General features: G+C 45.4%; 1 protein-coding gene and 1 long non-coding RNA gene across 3 annotated transcripts in view; one reads left to right on the plus strand and one right to left on the minus strand.

Moving 5' to 3' along the window:
• LOC143899224 (uncharacterized) overlaps nt 1–22390 on the plus strand; it is a 125800-nt gene that overhangs the window by 69222 nt on the left and 34188 nt on the right. The window lies entirely within an intron of this gene.
• LOC143899239 (uncharacterized) overlaps nt 1–22390 on the minus strand; it is a 55171-nt gene that overhangs the window by 22349 nt on the left and 10432 nt on the right. The window contains exons 2-3 of the mRNA XM_077409384.1: nt 20397–20799; nt 9390–9663 (exon numbers count right to left, since the gene is read on the minus strand). Of these exons, the coding sequence (XP_077265510.1) occupies nt 9390–9663; nt 20397–20799 (677 nt within the window). The remainder of the gene's footprint in view (nt 1–9389; nt 9664–20396; nt 20800–22390) is intronic.

The raw sequence follows: 22390 nt of genomic DNA on the forward strand, positions 1-22390 counted from the left end.
AATCGTAAGGACGCACCTCGTCGATGGGACGTGTCCTCACCACGATCATTCGCGTTCAAGACAAATACATAAATAGTCACATTGTATCGGCGTCGAACACGGGAGATAATTTAATGTGCAGCTGGCAACACTGAATCAAAGTGTCTATCGATTAAAATCAATTTTCTACTAGGAAATAAATAAAAACATCTGATCTGGTAACGATAATTATACTTCAAAACTATTTTATATTTTAAAAGAAAAATATTTCCACAAAGCGTTTGATCATCACAAAAAAATGCGAAGATCCAATAAAATTAATATATTACAAAGGAGGAAGTGAAAATAATATCAGTAAATTTCGAGACAAAACGATCCAGATATGCACGACTCTTAAAAAATTCGGAATTATAATGTTCTGAGATTTTATTGCTAAAAAGTTACACGATATTTAGTATTAAATACAACGATTCATAAGCGACAAACAGCCTAAAGTAAAAGTGTCGCGTTGTTCCACGAGGTTTCCCGTTTTTCCGCATCATCGCGTTTTTCGCGTAAAAACGTTTTCCGGAAATAAAAATCTCGCTTTGCGTGCCGTAAACGACGCAAATACTTTTCTCCCCCGTTCAATCGATTAGAGTCCATTTGTAATAATTAGCCACGAAAGTCTACCGAGAAACCGATATCCGCTCTCCGACGTGATTTGCATGTGGCGATTTATCAAAGATCGCGTCATCCATGTAATACATGTTGATAGCGGCATTACACGGGCGATTTATTGGCATTTTTCTCCCCACGCCCGCGGTAGATAGCAATCACGACGGAATGCCAGCTCGATCGTTAATCCGAGTCTCAATTAATACAAACGTGTTTCTATAGATATGTATACCGTGTATATAGATAGTGCAGATAGTGAAATATCCCGGTAGCGATTTTATAGCGAAAATTAAAATTTAAATATCTCCGCGGATGAAAGGAAGAGATCAGTCACAGCGGCGCTCGATGATTTACAAGATTATAAATACCAGGATGCGATAAAAATCAAGGATAGAAGGCCCAAAGTCTGACAAATTAAGAATTTGAGAATTTGTGGATTCAAATAAAAAAAGAATCCAATGATCACGGTTATTTTTAGAATCCAAATACTTCAGAAGTTTCGTACAAATTGAATAAAAAAAATTACTTTCGCGGAGTCTCTAATCAAAGGTTTTGAAAATGTTAAAAACGTAAGACTTAAAATCAAAAGCCATGCGATCCAAGCTTAGGTCTCTGAAAGCCTTATATTAGTTTCTGTATACATATATGTCTATTACACACGGAATTAAAAACGATGCTATATATTCACGCTTCTGATTATGCAATCCGGATTGTCGCAAAATATGCAACGCGCTGAACCGTACTGCAGCTCGCGGTAGGAACGTAAATTTCCGAGCCGCGGTCACGAGCGGAATAAATGACGCGGACGAAAGTTTCGCGAGGAAGTCCGCGTTTTAGGGTACGTACAACCGGTGGAATCTGCCGAGCGTGCTCGCCTCGGTAACTTTGTATTAATATCACACACGCGACTCGCCGTGTGGTGCAAGTCCCATCACTATACCGGGCGTACACGTGGCAGAAACAAACTGAAACAAACTCGCGCGCTTCGGCTACCTGTCGCGAGCATTAAACCAGTTTCAAAAATATCGTCGGTGATCTCGCGGCCAGGCGAAAAACAAATGCCGCGTCGCGACGTCCGGAATATATATACGCACGCACACATAACATGTGCACATACACGCGTGCCTGGAATGCTCGCGAAAGCGAGTTCGGTTGTGACGAAGGAAATCGTTCGTTTTCTTTTTCCTCCTTTCTCACGAGATATCTCGCTCTTCCTTTCCGTCCCGTTTCCTCTCCTTCTATATAGCTGTCCTTCTTCCTCCGGACACTCGGAGCAGACCGTGGATTATGCGGATCTACGCGCAGAGTACCCACAATGTGAGCGTATATAATTACGCAAAGACCGCGAATTATAGGGGTATTAATTAAACGGCCTAGGGGCGTAATTGAGCGGCGAGGCCTCGCCTCGCGGAGAGGTGTCTGATGGTGTGCCACTTCATTGATTATAACGCGCGTTAAATTCGCGCGGTTTCGCGAATCGTGCTCGCCGCGTAAGCTTATCGCGCGTTCAGAATCCTCCGTCGATTTTCATCTCCTCCTTGTCGCACTCCGTAACAACGATTCTCTTTTCTCATTTAAACCAACCAAGAATATCCCGCAAAAAATATTTCCAGAAATCAGCGAATTTGGGGGGAAGGTATTGATTATACATTTAAAAATATCTCGTCTCGCGTCGGATTAAGAAGCTCTCGCCGGTTTCCGGATTGAATAACCGAAGATAAGAAAAAAAAAAGGAACCGAACGAGCAAATATATAATCGAGCGAAGCGCCGGGTATCGTCGCAAATATCGTTCGCGCCGAATGAAGATCCGAATTTAATTCCGCGAGGAACTGGCTCCCAGCGAGAAAGGCGCCGAGAAGTCGTTTCCGAAGGTAGCAGCTTTATGGCGAGAGAGGCGATCGCGTTGCGGTGTCCCGCGGGGTGTCCCTATTCGTTTTCTGCGCCGCGCGCCGCGTGTGGGACAACCCGCCGCAACCTGTCGAGACAACAATCCGCTCCGCTCCGTTTGGCCCCTCCGCGCGCGCAACGGGTGCGTACACCGGTCAAGCGCGAGCAGCGAGATACGCACACGCGAAACGTTACGCGCGTTTCTCTCCTCTTTTTTCTTTTGCGTAACTTTTCGCTTAATCAATGCCGCCACTCGCACACGGCCATTCCCGCGGGCAGGAAATCTAATATCATGCCTTGAGCGAGAGAACTTACTCCGCGCGAGATCGTGAGAACGCTCTTCCCGAGCTAGGATACTCGGCGAGGTCGATCGATTTTTTATTTTCTCGAGTCAATTATGCGCATAAGAAGTCGATTGCTGCGTTTACTCTACGCTGTTTTCTTTTTTCGTTTATTTTTAGATCTATCATCGAGCAATCATACACCGCACCTGATGTATATTTTCAAGATAGATTAAATATTCGTATATCGATTAAATATACAATACGAATTAATACACGATATTGCTCCTACTATAACGAGCTGCTGCGGGATAATTTTTTTTTGTTCACGGACGTTGACAATTTTATATTACGCCAGAACATATATCAGGATAAATTAATTTCCACACTTGTGCGTAGCAAATAGCTACATAATATTTACTTCATAAATAGATTATTAGATACATTGAATTATATTGATTATTCATATATTCATCTATAAGTTTGTATATCAATGTATTTATAAGATTATAGATAGACACGTATACATTGCTAAATCGCCAAATAGCCCATAAATTCCTGGAGATTTAAATTTATAAATTCATAAATCCGCAAAAATTCTTAAAGTCTGCAGACTTAAATATCTTGAACCATCGTATATTCGCAATTTGCTTTGCGATTCGTCATTGCAAAATCAACTTGTCCGTAATACGCTGCTCGCAGCAGTCAACAGAACAATCTAAATTGTGTATAATATGATAGGCACATCGTTGGTACTTATTTATTAGCTGTTATTTATGTACTGCGGATTTGAATACACAATATATACACACCATGCCCGACTCTCCGCGGGTCGGCTCGTAAAAATTCCGTCGCTCGAAAATGACTTTCTCCTCCGTGGCAAGACCGCGAAAGGGATCGAAAAAAAAAAGGAACGAGAACGAGAGAAGGGGGGAAAGACGAGACGGGGGCACGGAGAGGTAACAACGCCAGTTTCGAGAAACGAGTGTAGGACAATCGCGCGCGCTGCTTTTCCCACCTGTCGATCAGCGTTGCACCGCGCGCACTTTATCCGCGTGTTTACCGAGCAACCGGTAATTACGGCAAATCCTTCTCGTCCGCGATATTTCAAGGAGATTAACTTTACATCTCTCCCGCGCGGTAACTTCTTTTCCGCGCTCGGCGAAGTACCGGTTTCTTCAAAACTCAACGGTGAAACGGCACACCGTTCGGCGAGATAAAATTGGCCGATAATTTCCGCGTACGATGAACAGAAACCATCGGTATTGTTATGTATTGTTTTCTATTCTCACAATCAGACACACACACACACACACACACACACCTTTACTATGTACTCCTTAAAACGCTTATATTCTTATCGATAAAAAAAATTAAATCAGTAATATGTCTCAATCAAAATTTATGTAAAGAAACAGAGTTTGCATATTCTTTAGAAACTTTATTTTTAATATGAAAAATGTGAAGAGAGATATGGAGGGCCTTTACTTATCTGTTCTGTCATAAAACGCGAGCGTAGCATGGCGCACGCCACGCTCGGTAATGGAGGCGCTACGAATATGACCGGAAGTGGAGGATTAATACTCGCGTTCCTACGGTGCAAAAACACGCGTCGAACTGACAGCTGCGCGAATAAATTCCTAGATGAAGGAGCAGCTAACGAAATAACAGCGGTAACGGAAATAAGTAGCGGTAACTGTATAGCAGAGTAAAAAGCAAGAGCAACCGTGGAGAGATGAAGGTAAATTTTATACTCGCGTTCGCAGACTGCGAGTTCCATCGCGAAAGAAAGCGCGAGGAAAAAGATCTCCGAAGAGAGTTCAACGCGGGAGAGAACTCGCTCGCGCTCGCGCGCGCAGGTGGATGGCCGCTTTTGGACCACCGTGTAGTAGCCGAGTCGGCGCAGGCGGGGGTCTTATAATATCGCGTCATACGAAACGATGAAATAGTGGCCGTAGCGAAGGAATGTTCCCTACCACTCGAGTCGTCGAGTTGAGTTGACTGGCGCGTTGCGTGGTTCGCCCGGCTCGACCGACCGCTTTCAACCGGTGTGTCTGTTCTCCGTTCCTCGCCAGTGTTTCTCTCCGCGCGTACAGGGTGTTTGGCAATTGCCGGATACAACCGGGAAGGAGTACCGGGTTCCCCGTCACGAAGCTCGATCTTCTTCCCCTCGATCTCCCTTCCTCCTCTCGAGAGCAATCCTCCTTTCTCGTTTCTGTTTCTTTTTTTTTTCTCCCTTCCGAGCCGACTGTACTTACGAATTGTTTCCGATCGCAGTTTAACGCAAATCGACCGTGACGGGGAATCAAAACGTTTTTGAAAGGAGTGTTACAAGAACGATTGAACCTCAAACATCTCGAAAAGCGCGTTGGGTCGTTGGGAATTGCACTCGGTTTTTTTGACCGACAGGCCGCTCTCGGATCTACTTTGTTATTTTATGCTTATTGACAGTTTGCATTTACGTATTCGCCCACTCGACGCGAGGATCGAGAGACCGTAGAATTCATATACTGACGTGTATTATGACTACTTTTACGAGGCTTATCAATGAGCGAACATCGCGACGAGCATTACGATACCGGGCAGCGATATATCGCCATTAAAGATAACGCATGTATAAGGCATTAAGTTGATACGGCAATATCCAAGCGAGAACTGTTAATAATCTTCCCCTCGCGTATCTAATGTCACATTGATTTGTATGTAGAACGCCACTAACTGCATTCAGTTACATGAAGATTATACGTATATGTATATATTCAGCGGATTAAACGAAACAAACGCGTTTGCGGGAAGTCACATTTACCAGAGAGAGGAAAATTTCGATTCTCTTAAAGAGTTCTCTATTCTTCAAAGGAAGAAAAGAATAAATATTAGATACAAGGGGTAATTAATTTTGACTATTTCGCGACAAAAGCATAATTCTGAAGATGCCACAGTGCGTCAAGAATTACATAGAAAATTTCTTGAAAATCTGAAGACTTCTCTCTATATGTTGCCTTTCTATTCGTAAAAGGCATTAGACTCACAATCTTTCGCTAGGTTTCGCAAAGTTAACAAAAGTCTATACGCGGTATTAAATCGGGACATTATATGGAGGCGCGTTTCGCGTTCAAGTATACCGCGATCGCAACAGTTATACCGAGTCATCCGAGTAAAAGAGGAGAGGAAAAAAAGAAAAAGAAATACTGTGCGGCGAAGAGACAGGAAATCGCCCATCGTGATTATCATTTCTACGATTTATCCTCCTCTCGCGGATAAAGCTCCGAAAAGCATTCACGCGCGCGTTTACACGCGCGTCGTTGTGGAGGGAGAGACACGCCACCGAGGCGAGGCAGAAACGACCGGAGCCGTCTCGAGAGAGATTCAAAAGGTGCTCGACGGGGCCAGGCGTGGGCTACCCGTGATCATCATGACAAAAGCTCGGGGCAAACATCCGTTCAATTTATTAGCTTATAGGCAACGCCGTCTTCGTACTACCTACTATACACCACCTACGACACCGGCCACGAACCGCCTATAATACCCGCAACATTATGGGCATGCTCCCAAGCTAGCGCGGGGTCCCCTCCTTTTCTCCCCCTTCTTGTCGACCGGTGGCCCGCTTCACCCTCCCGAGGCGAGCGATGCCGTCCTCCCCATAGGGTCCCAGTTTTTACGGTCGCGAGGGACCCGTGACATTTTCCGGACCCCGGGGGTGGAAGAGATTGTTACGCTCCTTCGAGGATTAACCCCCCTGACGATATTTAGTGATAACTTTGCGATAAATAGGGTAGTAAAGAAAAGAGAAAACGATCTTCTTTTACAAAACGACTCTTGCAGACACTTAAAAACAAAAGAAGTTTTAGCGATTATTATAATTATTAATTATTCGCACGATTGTCAAAAGTATGTTATTGTACGCTTTAGGATTAATCGAAAATTTCAATAAAGTTATAGCATCAGAAATCTTCAGTCGATTCGATGTGGTAAGTTTTTAAGATCTCGTGGACGAAAAAATTTAAACGTATAAAATTATCTCTCGAAAATATTTTATCATCTTGTTAGCATTATTTGTATCGTAATCATCATTGTTTTTAAGGAACTCGATATGTCTCGGATTTAGCAATCTCTCGATATCGTTCCTCGTCCTTGTCCGTGCGATGCGGGACACGCGTGAAACGCGTGTTTCCAATTAAGGAATAAAAGAGATATTTCAGAGGGGATTAACTTTTTTATCGAACGTTTACAACGGGACGTCGGGAGAAATAGCGGAATATTAAGTTTCGCGCGGTTTATCGCCAATCTCGCGTTAAAGGCGGGAATCGCGCCGTAAATTCGCGCATTTATTCTACGCGGTTTCGAGTTGCCACGTTAATAAGCAGAGGAAAACACGTCGACGAAGAATCGATGTATCATTCATTCGCGAATTAAATCACGGAACATCGCCTGCAGCCACAAACCGATCGCATAAAAACGCGAGAATCAACGAAGCCTTCTGTATGAAAGATGTGAAATGCACGAAAGAGAAATGTGACAATGTTTTGTCATCGGAATAATTCGCAGTATATAATAACGCAAATTCTAATCCAGCTGACAAGAATCGGTCCTTTGTGTTGAAATTTCGGTAACTCAATATTTATGATATTTATTGATGAAAGCACATTTGTTAACTATACATTTTAGATTTATTACATAAGTTATATATACCGGATCTATTGTTTTTTTTACATATAAATATTTTTAAAATGTAAAAGAATCTTGCATATATGTCATGTATAAAAAATATTTTTGATTTTATGTAACCTAAAACTGTTTATCTGCTGAGATTATTCAATTAACAATATTTCCCGTTATTGTAATACCGTTACTCCGCCTCTTTCCCATGAACTTCAGCTTTTCATTATCGCGCGGCGACTTCGCGCCGGCGACGTCTCTTTATCGGGAAAGAAGACGGCGTTTTATCGCCGCACACAGGCGTTCGCGCGGTCTGAAATTTTCTTCTCAATATCGGCTTATCGGCACGGCGACTTTGCGACGTAAATGCTCGAAATTATAGTCGATCGACCATGATTTCGCGGCGGAATTTTCGTTCCCTTAATCCCCACCGTGTAAATGGCTCCGCCCGCCTTCTTCCCCACGATTTATACATGTTGCTGAAAAATTTATCAGACCTTGCCTCTCTCGAATCACTTTCCGATTATCTTAATTTTACGTAAACTTTTTTCTACACCGCCGATTACACTTTCGTTCCGGATGGAACGAACAACGTTTCCGCGGATAGCAAGAGATTGGTTCGTCATCAATCGGCCAATGACGACGGTGACAACGGCGTGGATGGAATATTACGTTCCGTGGGCAACATCGACGCCCACGATTAACGACCCGCGCCGATGATAACCCACGGGCCCACGCTCCCACCCTGATGGGGTGATGTCCCGACGCATTCGTTTTACGAGGCCATTTTCGGCGCGCGCGCGGCCACTCGAGGACTCGTCAACGATCACGCGAGCGAGAAGAGAGACCGAGGGAATTGATATGAGGGCGTGAAAAACGACACTATACGAGCATCGCCAACGTCGTACGTTAAACTGACCCGCAGGTCGCTTGTTCAGCCGTCGAATTTATTAAAATTACGGAGGCGACAGTCCTTCGCGGTATCACCATTCGCGAACGTCCAAATAACTTTTATTTCAACAATGTTCTAATTTGAGGCTTGGCAGATTTTAAATTGAGCATTTCAAAGAATCGTAAAAAAAGTAATCAAAATTTTTTATAAGAAAAAAGCACTTCTATAAGTTAGAGTCTCTTTTATATTTTTTTCTAGCCAGGAATATATATTTCTTTAAAATCCGAATAATCATCGGTGGTGTTATATTCGTGGATTATATTATCCCCGGGGCGTAATCGAACGCGCAGGGAAGAGGGTTCCCCGCGTCACGTAATAGCGGTAGCATGTCCAACGGTCCCGACATTTCGCGTCCGGCGGCCATTGTGCGCTAAACTCCGAAATAAAGGGGAGATACGCCGCGGCCCACAGGAATTACGCATCCGCTGAAAGGCAGGCGCAAATTACAGAACGGCGTAATGGCCGGGGTGCATGAAGCGCCTTATCGCCGACAATTTCTGCGCGCGGGTCGCCGGAGGAGGAAAATCTTGCGAAATTATTCTACGAAGATTATATGGAGATCAGCGATCGATCTTGCACGCTTCGTTGGCGACGCGTTGTGAATGTTTTTAACTGTTTTAACGTCAAATCCTTGCTAGAATTGCATTGAGCGCGTGATAGATTATTAAAAAAATGGCTGAGGTATTTAGATTGCATAAACATCTAATTAAAAATAACCGTGAAGTTAATTAATAGCTATTTGCATTATAAACATGAGTAATTGCAAATGGGAATAATAATATATCGCCTCAGTATTTAAAAAACTCTGCATCGGCGCTGCAGAAATATAAATATAAGAAGGCAAATATTTTTTCACGGTTGATTTCGATTCAATCTTAGGGCTCTAAAAGATGTGTCTAAAAGAAATTATCGTTTGAATTGAACTCGGTGACACCTGAGTTGATTACGGAACGGCAGATTTAGATAATCCTCTCACCTGGCCGTGCTTGTCCATGTCGTTGTTCGTCAGTTTCACCTTCTCGAAGGAAACAACCTGTTTCCGCAGTTGCTCGCCGGTGAAGGGTGAATCGGGATGGAGGTAAAGTCGCGCGGGCGCCGGCGGATCGGCTTTGCCGGCTTCCAGCCAACAGCTACGATGGTAGGCGTATCGATACCTCTTGTTGTCGACCGGCACGATGTCCATCAACACTGCGTAACGACCTTCGGACTTGAGTCCGGTGAAGGATACTCGGCACGTCGGGAACATCCGTCTGCGAAAGAATGCACGTACAGAAACAATGTGATGACAAGCGAATAATAATCACGATGAATTAATTTAATCTGAGCACAATTGGGAGTTTATTTCGATAAATAAATTATATCTCACAAGATGTACACAAATATTCGTCTATTTTTCATTAGCTTTAATTACAGTTTATTTGCACAAAACGATGTTGAATCGTTTTGAAACAGCATGGAAAGCAAGGCCTAATTTGAACCTAGGTAAATTATACTAATTATATATAATTTGTGAAATGTGTCAGCGTGAATTCTAAACTTCAAAGCGACAAACAAAAACGAGTCTGGATTTTTATCGTGACGGACTGATGTCTGGTGTACGTAACCTAGTAATCGCAAAATGACGTAGCAAAATCAAGGTAAAACCTTTGCCCTTCGTGACCGCTTTCACGATCGTTGCAGTCTCGCGCAACGGTACAAGTTATTAATTATAGAACAGTGCCTGCAACAAGTTTTCCTCAGCAGCGTAAACGTTTCGCCGCGCGTGCAGTATAACTTTCTGCTTAACAGTTAAAATGCTTTTTTTTTTTTAATAATCTTGCCCTTCTTTCTTTTTAAATAGTGCGGTCTAAAGAGATCATTTATTCGTCATAAAATAAGAAAAATATCAAATCTCTTTTTGTTCGCCATCTTTATTATATTTCTTTCTATTTCTCGTCAATATGTGTTTCACTCGGTCATCCCGAATTTACGGTCAACTGTAGGTAGTTCCGATCGAAGGAAACGTCCACCTCTCCTCTTCGGGCTTCGTTCACAAAAGCCGAACTCCAGCTTTGAACCGGTCGCGTCTGCAGTTGATCTTTCAACACCTCGAGAAACGTCGGGCCGCACGCGCCCTCGTTGACGATATGTAGAAGACACGCTGGAGATTTCCCGCCGGCGTAGCAGGCAAAACTGTGGCCCGACCTTCGTCCCAGGGTTCCCGACCGAGAGCTTTCACCCGGCCCACAATGTATGTTCTCTCTGTGACCGCACGCAATGGACTCGTGCCTGTGATTTACGCGTTTCGTGGAAGAACTCCGGGAACGATCAGATACGTCGGATACGTCAATAGCGATTTTTTTCGCAGTGAGAAACTGGGTTCCAGCTGGTTTATCGCTAAAAATCTGCTTGGCCCGGGCGTACGGGATAGAGAAATGCGTTTATTCTGAAACGCAATCGCGCCATTTCGCTTCGTAATATTTATTACATAATTGCGAACTACGTGAGACGCGATATGACGATTACTCGGTGCATATGAGATCCTTCGTTAATTTATTTGAGAAAATACTGTGTTATATATGTATATATGTGATTCTTGATAACTTAACAAATGCACGCGTGTGCGCCATAATTTTGCTCTAATTATCCTTGTGTCAGACGCAAGCTTGATCGAACAGAGAAGATTGAGGATGATGGATCCGCCTCGACATACCTGTCGAGGTCGGCCAATGGTGTGTCCAGGACCGTGCAATCCACTAAAGGCTCATCATCACCATCATCACCGTCGTCATCATCGTCAGAAACCCGACATGACTGGAGCTGCCGTGCCAGAAAAAGGCATACCCTTGCCGGATGAGTTTTCTCAAATAACGCTGCTAAGATCTTTAATGACGGACACTTCCGTCACATCAGCGACTTCGACGGACGATACGTCGATCTCCGGAACATCATCCTCCACTAGGATCACTCTGATCAGAATCCCGAAAACTCCTCGAGCCAAAGAAACCGACGTTCCTGCGATCATACAGCAAATCCTGTCGCCGGGAAGACTGGAGATGCTCGGAGAGCCGTCGAGACCGAGAACCGAGAAGCCGAGCGTGTCAGCACTCGCCAGAAAAATTGAATCGCCGATTCCGACGAGAACGATAGCCTTGCCGGAGGAAACAGCTGCGAGGGCACCGGAACATCGAGCACCGAGGTATCTGAATGACGTAAAATGTGCGATTATGACAAGACTGAACGGATTAACGAAGAGAACGTCGCCTCTTTTTCTGTGTCTGACGATCGTGCTGATCTACGCGGGAATTCACGTGTTACTGGCTGTAATCGCGTGGCGAGCACCTGCGTACCAGTTTTTTGTGTCCAGTCAGATCTGCGGGGTCCTCGCGCTTCTTATGTGGCGACTGACCGGCACGATATTAATCTGAGCCGCGCGAGTAGATAACACATCGAGATAATACGCTGCCAGACAAACATCGAAATTGATCGACGTGTCTTATACTAATTTATCATAATTTCACATACATACGTAAAACAGTTACGTAAGTACTTCCGTTAAAGCGAGGATTAATTAATTGATGATCGGTGCTAAATTGATAAGTTCCACGGTCTAGAAAACGTGAGACACGAATATCTGAGATCCTAAGGAACAAGATTATATCTAGATGTCAAGAATCTCTAAAAGTTTGTAAGGATCGATTTGCCATTATGTCTTAATTGTGATTAATAATGTTATTGAAGTAACTGTCATTTCTTTCGTTCGTTCTTTGATATCTGTACTTGGAAAGACATCCGATGGGGTACGTTGGAATGTATAAAAATATATTCCCGCGCGGAAATGTACACATATATATTTTCAAGTCTGCAGGCATCTCGCACTATCGTTCAACTATATAAAATAGGTTTCCCACTAAAACATCGATAATTTTCAACAAAACATTCGTTACTTTCGTATGAAAGAGCTAAAAAGGCACGTGCTTTTTTATTCGCCCCGAATCCTTGTCCCGCACGAACGCTCCTATCGTTTCTGTCGGCTTCTCGGACAAGACCGCAAGGGTAATTGCCGCGGTTTTCTAGATCTATTTATTCGATGACAGGCGTCCTTTTTCTTTTCGTGCACCGAGCGGCCCGAGGGGCTCGCAGGACTCGTTCATACGAGGACGAAACGAGATTGGGATCCTTAAGAGAACGCAGATAAGAGAGGCCCCGGATTGCGTCACGCGAGTGCCCCTCGCCGTCTATTCGTAGGGCCCGAAAAATACCCCGGAGAACGGTCCCCCGCGACGCGGACTTCGCTGCGCCTTAAAAAGCGGTTTTGCGGTTTCGAGCTCCTCGAAAACGATATCCTCCCTTACTCCGCGGCACGTACGCATTCGGTTAGGTTCGTGCGGTTTTTAACAAGCGCATTGTCCAAACCGCGCGTTGAATAGTATCGTTGTTACGTCGCCCGGGGACCCGGCGCACCTTAACGACACGATTGTCGGCCCTTAGGCGAGGAATTAGCCGAGCGGTGCATTCGAAATCCGCACACATCTCTGGCGCGCGCGAGAGAAGCAAGCTCTTTATTCGCGGAGTCGACGACGGAGACTCGCGCCTCATCTCTCCGCGTTTGTAATTCGATTCCGTCGTATTATACCCGAGATCTAGATTCGCCTCTCGATTTCACGACGACGATGACGTGACATTTGATACGTAAAACTCTAAATTATCGCGATTGACTGACGAAGTCGTGAAGTTTAACTGCTATACATAAAACGTTAGGGAATTACGTATCCTTGAGCGATAAAAAAATCCATTTTAGGGACAATAAAAAGACAATTTGAACATGTTTTAATTCATTACGATGTTACACGTCGCACGATAACAATAATATCTAATCAGCAATTATAGAAGTAACCTGGAGTTCCTTTGAGCTTAGGAATTACTATAACAATCTATTTTTGTTGTTTATATACTTAAAACAATTGTGTTATAAGTACTCGTATATCTCGAGGCATCGTACAATTCTGCATATATTACGAAATGAGGAGCGGCCATCTGTGACCGCGCGCGCTGCCACAATGTGGGTTATTAATCCCACCATCGAAAAATATTGCGGTTGCGCTATCGTAATTACTCCGAGTTGACACTCTATAAAATCATCAGGGTCGTTTACACCTCCTTCAGCCCTGCACCCTGAAGCAGCTGCAGCAGCTAACTCGCTTATCGCCCGAAGCCGCGGCCTTGACGTGGACGACGTTTCCTCCGAGGTGCTCGGTGCTCGACTTTCACCTGCTGCACGCGCGCGCGCGCGAGCACGTTACGCTAAGAATAAATTTTGCAATCGTGCATACACATGCAACATTGCCATTCTCACCGGTGTCTCTGTCGTTATGCGATCGTCGCGTTTCCGTAAACGTTATTGCGTTCACAACGCAATAAATCATCCGGAAAATTGCCATTACTTAGGAGCGACCACCCTGCCGGATAAGCGCGTCAACTATTTAAGTATCGATGGCGAACCGATCGACGCCTCTCCCTCGAGAGGCGCCGCCACCCTTGTGATCCCTATCGCGCATTACGCTTGTACCCCCATGAATCCCGTGCTTATAGTGAGTCATGTTTTTACGTGGATCGCACGGCGAACGAGTCAATTCGTGCGGCGCGTGTCACTTTCGAATGCGAAACGCGTATCGCTATCGAAATTGCCGCGACCGTGTCGGAGTGACACTCCCGCTTCGCTTTATCTCCAAAACAACAACTTTGTAAAGCTAAATTTTGAAGAGATTTTTAAATTAAAAATAACATTTAAAATGAATGGTGAAAGTAAATGATATTTAAAAATTAAATATCTCATGATGTAAAATTTATTTAACGCTGTGTACATGAAATGGAGATTTTATATGTCCTCAATTCATTCGTGTTAAAACACGCCCCAAATTTCATTAACTTCAAATGTATATTAAACAACTCTATAATTAACTCGCGACGTCCATCTGAATGTGCATTCGTTCCTCTACATTAATTTCTTCGGCAATCAATTACGCCACCATCATAGGAACTCGAGTATTAAGATCATAATAATAGCTATAATTAAAATGAAACCTTCGCTCGCCACATGGCCCGCCTTTATTATTCATCGCGACTTAACCGATCCAAGTGTTTTCCACCATCACTTTCCACGATCGCGATAACAAACGTCCTAATTTCACCTGCGGCTAATTTATTTTTGATTCCGACGCCAACGGATCGTCCACCTCGAACTCGTCGGTAGGCCTCGCGTCCGACATTACGGCGCATTTCCCCGTCAAATTAGGCGGGAACAAACAAGCCCTCGATGGCCCGTGGCTAACGAGGCCGTAATCGCAGAAACACCTCGACCCCCGAGCCACTCCGAGAACCCCCCCTTGAACCACTCGTATATCTTTTCCGCTCCGCGAGGGGGGAGGAGGAGAATACGAGAGAGCCCGACTGCCTCCCTTTCTCCTCCCCGAGGAAAGGGCTGTTGCGCCAAAGTTAGTATACAAATGGATTACGGAAGCGCGCTGAATATTATACCGATCCGACCTGAGTCTGAGTCAAACTCAAAATGTGTTTACCGAGCTAACGACTCCGTGCGCCAGGTGGGATCGAACGGCCTATTGTAATTATACCGCGGCTGTCGCGCGTTTCACGTCCTGACGATCGTGACACCGCCCGGCAGGATATTCCTGTCCCTATATGAAAAAAAAAAAAAAGAAGTAACTGAGAGAAAGCGACAACTCGCCGAGACGATATACGCTGAAGTTGGACTGTTCAATATATAAAAGTCGAAAGGTGTTCTACTCCAGTCAAAAATGAAAGAAATATAATTAAAATATTAATACCGGCAGCAAGCCTGAGAAATATTGAGAACATCTCTAATTCTTGAAATTAATATTTTGTAAAAAATCGTAATAATTTCATACTTTGCCTCAGAACATTTGATATAAGATTGGCACTTTAATAATAATAATAAATTTGCAAGGAGTCCGCATTTATTAATTAAACTTTGGCGAGCTATATCAAACACGCGAATGTGTCTTGATCGCGCTTGGTATATACGTCGCTTTGATATATTTGATGCCAGACACAGTCTCCATCCTTAATCCATTGCGAATTCTCCCGAGAATGTTATCTCTCGTATTCGTTACGTGCATTAGTGTGTTTAGTCCAATCGGAGGCCTTCTAAGGCTGTTACCCCGCGTATTTATTATGTGCACTTCGTGTAACCGCGCGAAAACGGGGTCTAAAATGAAGAGATGTCTATCTACTCCCTCTTCTCTCTCTCTCTCTCCCTCTTCCCCCCCCTCTCCTCTATCTCCACCATCTCTCGACTTCTCTATCTTTTATTCCTTCTCTCTTTTTCTCCTTCTCTCGACATGTTGTTCTCTGTGCATGTTCTCCGTGGTGTAACGTGCACACGATCGTCCCAAGCCGGGTCGCGTGTGAGTGTATAATGTAGGTTGCTGGCACCTTGATGAAGGGTTCGCGTGACGAGTACCCTCTATCCGCCGGTATCCTGTCTCTCTCCTGACCTGCTCGTCCGCACCTCCTATTCCGTGCGGTTCACAGTCCACGGTTACCCACTTAAACGTTGAAAAAAACGCATGGTCGCGACGACGACGACGACGACGGCAACGATAGCGTTCTCCTCGATAGCAGATGAGCGACCATTTCGCTTTCCGCCGCGTTTCTACAAAAAACAGTTTAACCGATCGCCATCGATAAATTATAGCGCGGTTCGTTTGAGACGAGTGAACACCTATTTATAATAAAACGAAGAACATTGTTCTTTCGCCGAAACTGAACTCGTCAAAGAACGAGATATTCGAAGAAACACAAGGCCGTTTTTACAGTTCAAGGATAATGTACTAAGTTCCACTTGATTGTTTTTCGTACCGTTCCTTTTTTTCCTTTTCAATTGCAAATCGATTGTTTGTACATCTTTTTTTTTTAAGCTGTCGGAAGATTTGTTCCCTTGTCGGCAAACCTTTGACAATATTTACCGTTTATAATTTGTACATGTGTCGTCCGTTTCTAGAACAGTTAAAATACAGGACGTAAAGGAAGCGATAAATAAAGGAAAAGAGGAGCGAGAGGGATGATTTCGAAACGTGGCGAGTGCGAACGTGGGAAAGGAGGAACCCCGGGACGAAGAGCCGAAGGAGTTCACGGTCTCGGCACCCCGCAGGGCCCCAGACAATTCCACCTGATTGGTAGAATCCGAATTCGTATTGTCATTCGGCGGACTTGACGTTCAGCTGGGATTTCGTGCCAAGTTGCCTCGTGCTAACGACGCTATTCGTGCATTGCTGCGTTCTTGATATATCGATCGTCGTCGCCCGACCCGAGGACACGGAGAACAGCGACACACCCTGGGATATGGGATTACTCCGAATTTTTTAAATGAAGCTCCAGTAGCTCATTGTGTCCCCGGGAACCCTTGAAATCGTCTCCCGTACTTAATGCCCAAGGATCCAAACATCAGCTGATTCTATTCGCTTCGAATTGACAAAAGCGTATACAGTTTCGTTTCGTCAATGCCACAATTTGTCTCTTCTCGTCGGTCAATTCCACGGTTATTAAACTGAAGTGTTAGAAACCTTATTTGCCATAAATATTGCGTATCACGAGCCATTCTCCCCTCAGCATAGTTTGCACACTCGTGCTCCTCGCGATTAGTTCAGGTAACATTGTAAATAAATCCTAAACTCGATATCGCTTTCCACTTCCCGACGACGATAACACGGCAGGCGCGTGTTTCCCCGCGACGACGCGACGTCTCAAGGTTGCACGGATTGCGGCGGGTTATATTCTCAGGCGATCATCGCTCCTCTTCGCCCGGGGCTTTCTCGCGGCGCGTTTTGTAATTACGCCGCCGTCCGTCTTATCCGAAATCATCCCGTGCGTACGCGGCTTATCCAATTATCATCTGCTTTCCGCGCGCTGGCGTAAACACACACGCTTCGCGGGCGCTGCTATAATGTAGCAGTCCGCCGATCGCGTTCTGAAGTTTCTGCCCGCTGGAAGGTGGCCCCTCATCCCCGACACTTTTACATTCAACGATAATTACCCGGCTCCCCAAGAGCCGCTAAGTATTTCGTAATTAGAGGCCTGCCGGCTTATCCGAAATCGCACTCTCGATTACAAGCTCGCGCGGCTTATCGATTATCATCTCTACCTCCTGCATAGCGCGCGCGCGCGCGCGCGCGAAGCCGCTTACTTTTACCTTCTATACCATACCCTTCCCGATTTCGCTGTTTCTCTCGCGAGGTTGTATCTTTTATTGCGAACCCCAAGGTAGCGAGAAGCACGTCACGTCAATCAGTCGTGACTCGAGAATATGATTCGAGGCTCATTCGTTACTTCGCAATGATGTTGAAGATCCGGGAAACTCTTGGCCGCGTACTGTGGAACCGTGAGACATCGATAATCGCGCGAGTATATATACTTCGACGAAGACCGCGATCGAAGAGATCGCAATGACGAAATCAAACGAATCAGCGCGCAAATTATCTAACACGTCGCTTTCTCCTCTATCGATAACGTAATAGTACCGCATGTCACGTGTCACATATTGTTGCGCATTGCGGAGGAGGAATGAGGAATCGTAGGCGTTAATAGCGGAGTCGCAGAGCTTATCTAGTACATCTAATATCCGAGCGCGCTCTGGACAAACACGACGTACGGCGGTACACCCGTACGTTGATCACGTCGGTAACACCTCAAGGTTGCGCTTCGGTAACAGCTACATTTCTATATCCGACAAACAGCCCGCGGTACGGCGAGTCGGCGGAGAAGCAAGAAAGTACACATTTATAGAAAGAATTAACTCGTATGATGCCTTTAGAGCGCAATGGTATTATAGATTTATTAAGGCGGCAATCTGAACGGTCGCTCGAGGCCGCGTATAGCTTCAGGCTTCCGATCACGTAATTTGTTGCTTGACGAGCAAGATTTAAATGAACGTAAGGATGAAAAAGGAATTTGGGTGGATCTTATCAATGAGGCCTCTTCCTCGGTATTTCAAATGTATGAAATATTTCGAGAGCCGTGGACTCTCTAAGACGTTGCAAGTAGGTTCCACGTAGCCATTCTCGATCGGAAGGCACCTGTTTGCGCAATTCTTGAAGCGCGCCTCGTAATTGCGCACGGCGCGGCTTAACCGCAATCACATTCGCAGTTACAACCGCGTGGCTTATCGGATTATTGTCTACTTTCTGCACCGCATAAATATATACCATAGCGCGTCGCTGGTACACGTCGCGTTACAAACCTCGCGCTACGCGAAGCAAAACGCTGCGTGAAATAAAACGGTGGTGTCCAGCGGAGCGGATGATTAATACACGCTTAATTATAATTAAAATGCGCGGGCTAAGTGAATTAAACGAGACTTTGCTCCGCAAAAATCGAGTTATAAAAAAATTGCGATTGGCGCAGAAATTTTGTCAGGTCTCCATAAATCCAGGTGGTTTTAAATTAACTCTCTATTAGAATATTAGCGAAAGAGAATATTGGAATCGAATATTGATAATCGAAGATGATTAACAGAAATAATATTAGGAGTAGCAACTAAAAGAGTACATTAATTTCTGCATAAGTAATTAATATTGATTTTTAATATCTCAATACTTAAACGTCTAAATTAATGGACGGTAATTTCCCGCAAACATTCGAAATGTTTTTTCATCGCGACTGAGAATAACGCTTTCTGGCACTTGTTATTAATAATAATAATCGAAGTGCGCGTCCGTTTCGCAAGCACTTCGACGCCGGCGAGCGAAAGATGTGGTCTGTCCGGTGCGCGCGGTATTTCGCAATTAGCTGGGAAGCTTATCGCGATCGCAGCATCTCCGGGGTGGTTGTTTTTCTAAAGAACGGAGTCCCGGCGTTCCGCGGGTCCTCGATCGCGATCGCGAACTTCGGGCGATAATGCGGCGCATCGATCATCGCGGTAGCGCCTCGAGGTTGTACGCGCACGTTGCACGCACCGTCGGGACAGCCGATGGTTAGCTCTCTCTCTTTCTCTCTTTCTCTCTCTGTGTCGACTAACCCTGTGCCCGTGCGCACACGAATATCTCATAATTCCGACCGTGGTCACGCATCCCGGCCGCAGCTGCGCGGCTCGCCGGCCGAAACTTTATTAGCATACCTATAAAAATGCGCGCGTCCGCGCGTAAACGGGCGCGATAAATTACATTTGAAACTCCCTTAAATATCTCGTAAAACGTCAGTCAATAAAATCCATTAGTTCAGGTACGCTGACGTAGTTGGTCGCTGCCCTGCGTGCTACCGACAACGTCTCGTCGTCCGGCGAGCTCTTGCCCGCGTCTTTTCCCGCTATTTGCTCGCGAATTAAAAGCGTCGCGGTCTTTAAATACGGCCGATTAACGAGCGTGCGAATATGAGTCGCGTTACGATATCGTAAAGATAATTACCGACGAATGGCAAAGTTGAAGGAGCGAGACCTTCCCCCTTCCCCCCGTGAACCTTTCTGTTCTGTCCGCGTCAAAAATACGATCTGTCTTGTCTGCAGCCTCTCTGAGACTGATCCCATTAATTTACAAAAAAAGTTACCTGCGATTACATATTTATTTGTAGGCAAATTGCTGAGTATGTATCAAGATAATCGACAAGCCTTCGTTATACAGATAAAATTATATCATAAATAATACACATAAGACTTATTTAGTAAAATTAAAAAGACGGAAATTTTTTTTAAATGGATAAATTACATTATTCTCAATATTTTCGTGGAATTCGGTGCGATCCCTTATGAAACGTGAAGTGCTCAAATTATTGACTTTATTCGAAATGGTTAGGGAAGAGATGGAAACAAAAAACTTTATGAAAAGTATCCCTGTTACCTTTAACGATTGTTCGTCCTATCCAACGACTCGAATTCGCTCTACTCACTTAGCACGGCACGTTACAAGTTCTTCGAACGCGCACCGAAATCTTTTCCCGATACTCTCGCATCTCTCGATCGACATGCGTCACTTACCGGCCGGTCTTCGTGATGATCATCTCCGTGCCGAGTTCGTTGAACTTGTCCCAGAGATCCTTGGTCTCGAGTTGGCACTCGACGTCACGCAGCTCGTCGGAGTTGCAGCTGGTCCTTAGACGTTGCTTCTTCTCGTCCGTATTGCAAGCGCCGTCCGCGCTGCGTTTCCGCGAGGGCGTGCTAACCCCGGCGAGATCGTCGGCCAACACCCCGTGGACCGGCCCGTCGTCGACGCTGCTGCACTCCTCCACGTCGACGTCCCCATCCTCGTCCTCCTCGTTCGCGGACTTCTCGGTGCTCTCGCTCCCGCCCTCGCAGTTTTCAGCCTCCTCGTCGCCCAAGAGGGCCTCCTCCGTCACCACTGTCGCCGTCGCGACGATGTTCACCGGCGAGGTTTGAACACCTGCGATACAAGATCCCCTATTTATCGCGTTTAAACATGTTACCAACGTGCAATCTCGTAATAAGAATTACGGTTTACGAGAAACCTATTATTAGCATTAATTAAGTAATATTATTCACTTGTCATTAAGATATAGTTCACAAGCAATTTCAATTTCCATCGTAATTATAATATTGATCATATAAGTCGTCTCTGTCTCTGATTAAAACTTTCGTCCAGTGGACGATTCCACAGCAAGATTATGTCTCGAGCCGTGTCGGAGCTCCGATGGGAGCTTATTGAGTCGAGATTTATCGCGAAATACTTAACGGCGTCAACCATCGCGACCGTCGCGTAAGACGCGGAAAAGAAATCCCCGAGAAGCAGGCGCGCGATTATCGCGAACCGCGTCGATTTAAATGAGCGAGATGAGCCCGAACGATATCGGGGGGCCGCCGCCTGTTTAATTAATCGACCGGGCCCCGCATCTGCCACAAGGTGGTGGCCGGCGCCTAATTAAACCGTCAGATTTTCAAGAAAGCCGATCCGCCGGTCGTGCCGGTGTGTACACAATGTTAATTGCGCCGAGCCCGCGATATCGATCTGTTAATTTGTACTATTCCGCGCGAACAATGCGTCTTCCGGCGCGCGTTTATCTCAAATTGGATCCGCCGCCCGGCCGCGTTGTTCGCGAGTGCGTACACGCACGTGCGGTAGTACACGGGAAAATTTATCGACGCGGTTGTCGTCGACGAGAAACGAACCGTTGATCGCCACACGGCTCTTCTATCTTCCGCGCAAACCTACCTGTCCTGAAAAGACTATTACGGGCCCCGTATTCGTATTTTCATTTAGCTATCGCGCTAGATACGACTGTCCGATACGGGGAATTTATTCGCCTAATGTGAAAATGGCGTATCGGAGGGTTGAGGAGGAACTGACAGCCGTATTTAGTACTGAACTCGCGAACCCGAACCTTGCTCGCCTAGTATCAAGATAGCATTCAATGTTAACGCAAAGTAAGACGCAATAAATATCTCTGAAATATTTTTGAAAGGGGGAAGGAAGATAATTATCCCGCGATACAAGGTATACCCCGTGATCGTTTATGAAGATGGTTCCCCGATAAAAAAAAACGGGGAATATCCGAGTCTCTTTCGTTTCCGGGGAGAACGACTCCGCGCGCTAACGACTTAATGAATCACCGGGCGCGCTTCTTCCCGCTTCGCTGAGACGGGAAACGGAAAGGCGAGTTTCTGCTTTTCAGTGGGATAATCCAAACAGCCTCTGCTCTCCGCATAGCTCGTCAAGTCAGAAAACGCGGTGACGATCGCTCGTCAATCGCGACGGACACTAATTCGACGTGTTGCTTCCCGTTTTCTTTCTGGCGGTCACACACCACGTTGACACTTCATCGCTTCTCCCCTCGTCGCGCTCAAACCGGTTCCGTTAAATTTTCGATGATAATGGCGACGACGACGATGATAATGGCGACGACGACGATGACGACGACGACGCGCGTTCAACGATGCGATTATACTTTCGCCGTTTCGTACATCGCGTTGCGCGCAAACTTAGCAATTTGCGTTCCGTTTAGGCGAAACGAGTTGTC

Source organism: Temnothorax americanus, unplaced genomic scaffold (genome assembly GCF_048541705.1).
Source record: "Temnothorax americanus isolate GAGA-0224 unplaced genomic scaffold, ASM4854170v1 Scaffold26, whole genome shotgun sequence".
In the NCBI taxonomy this organism is placed as follows: Eukaryota; Metazoa; Arthropoda; class Insecta; order Hymenoptera; family Formicidae; genus Temnothorax; species Temnothorax americanus.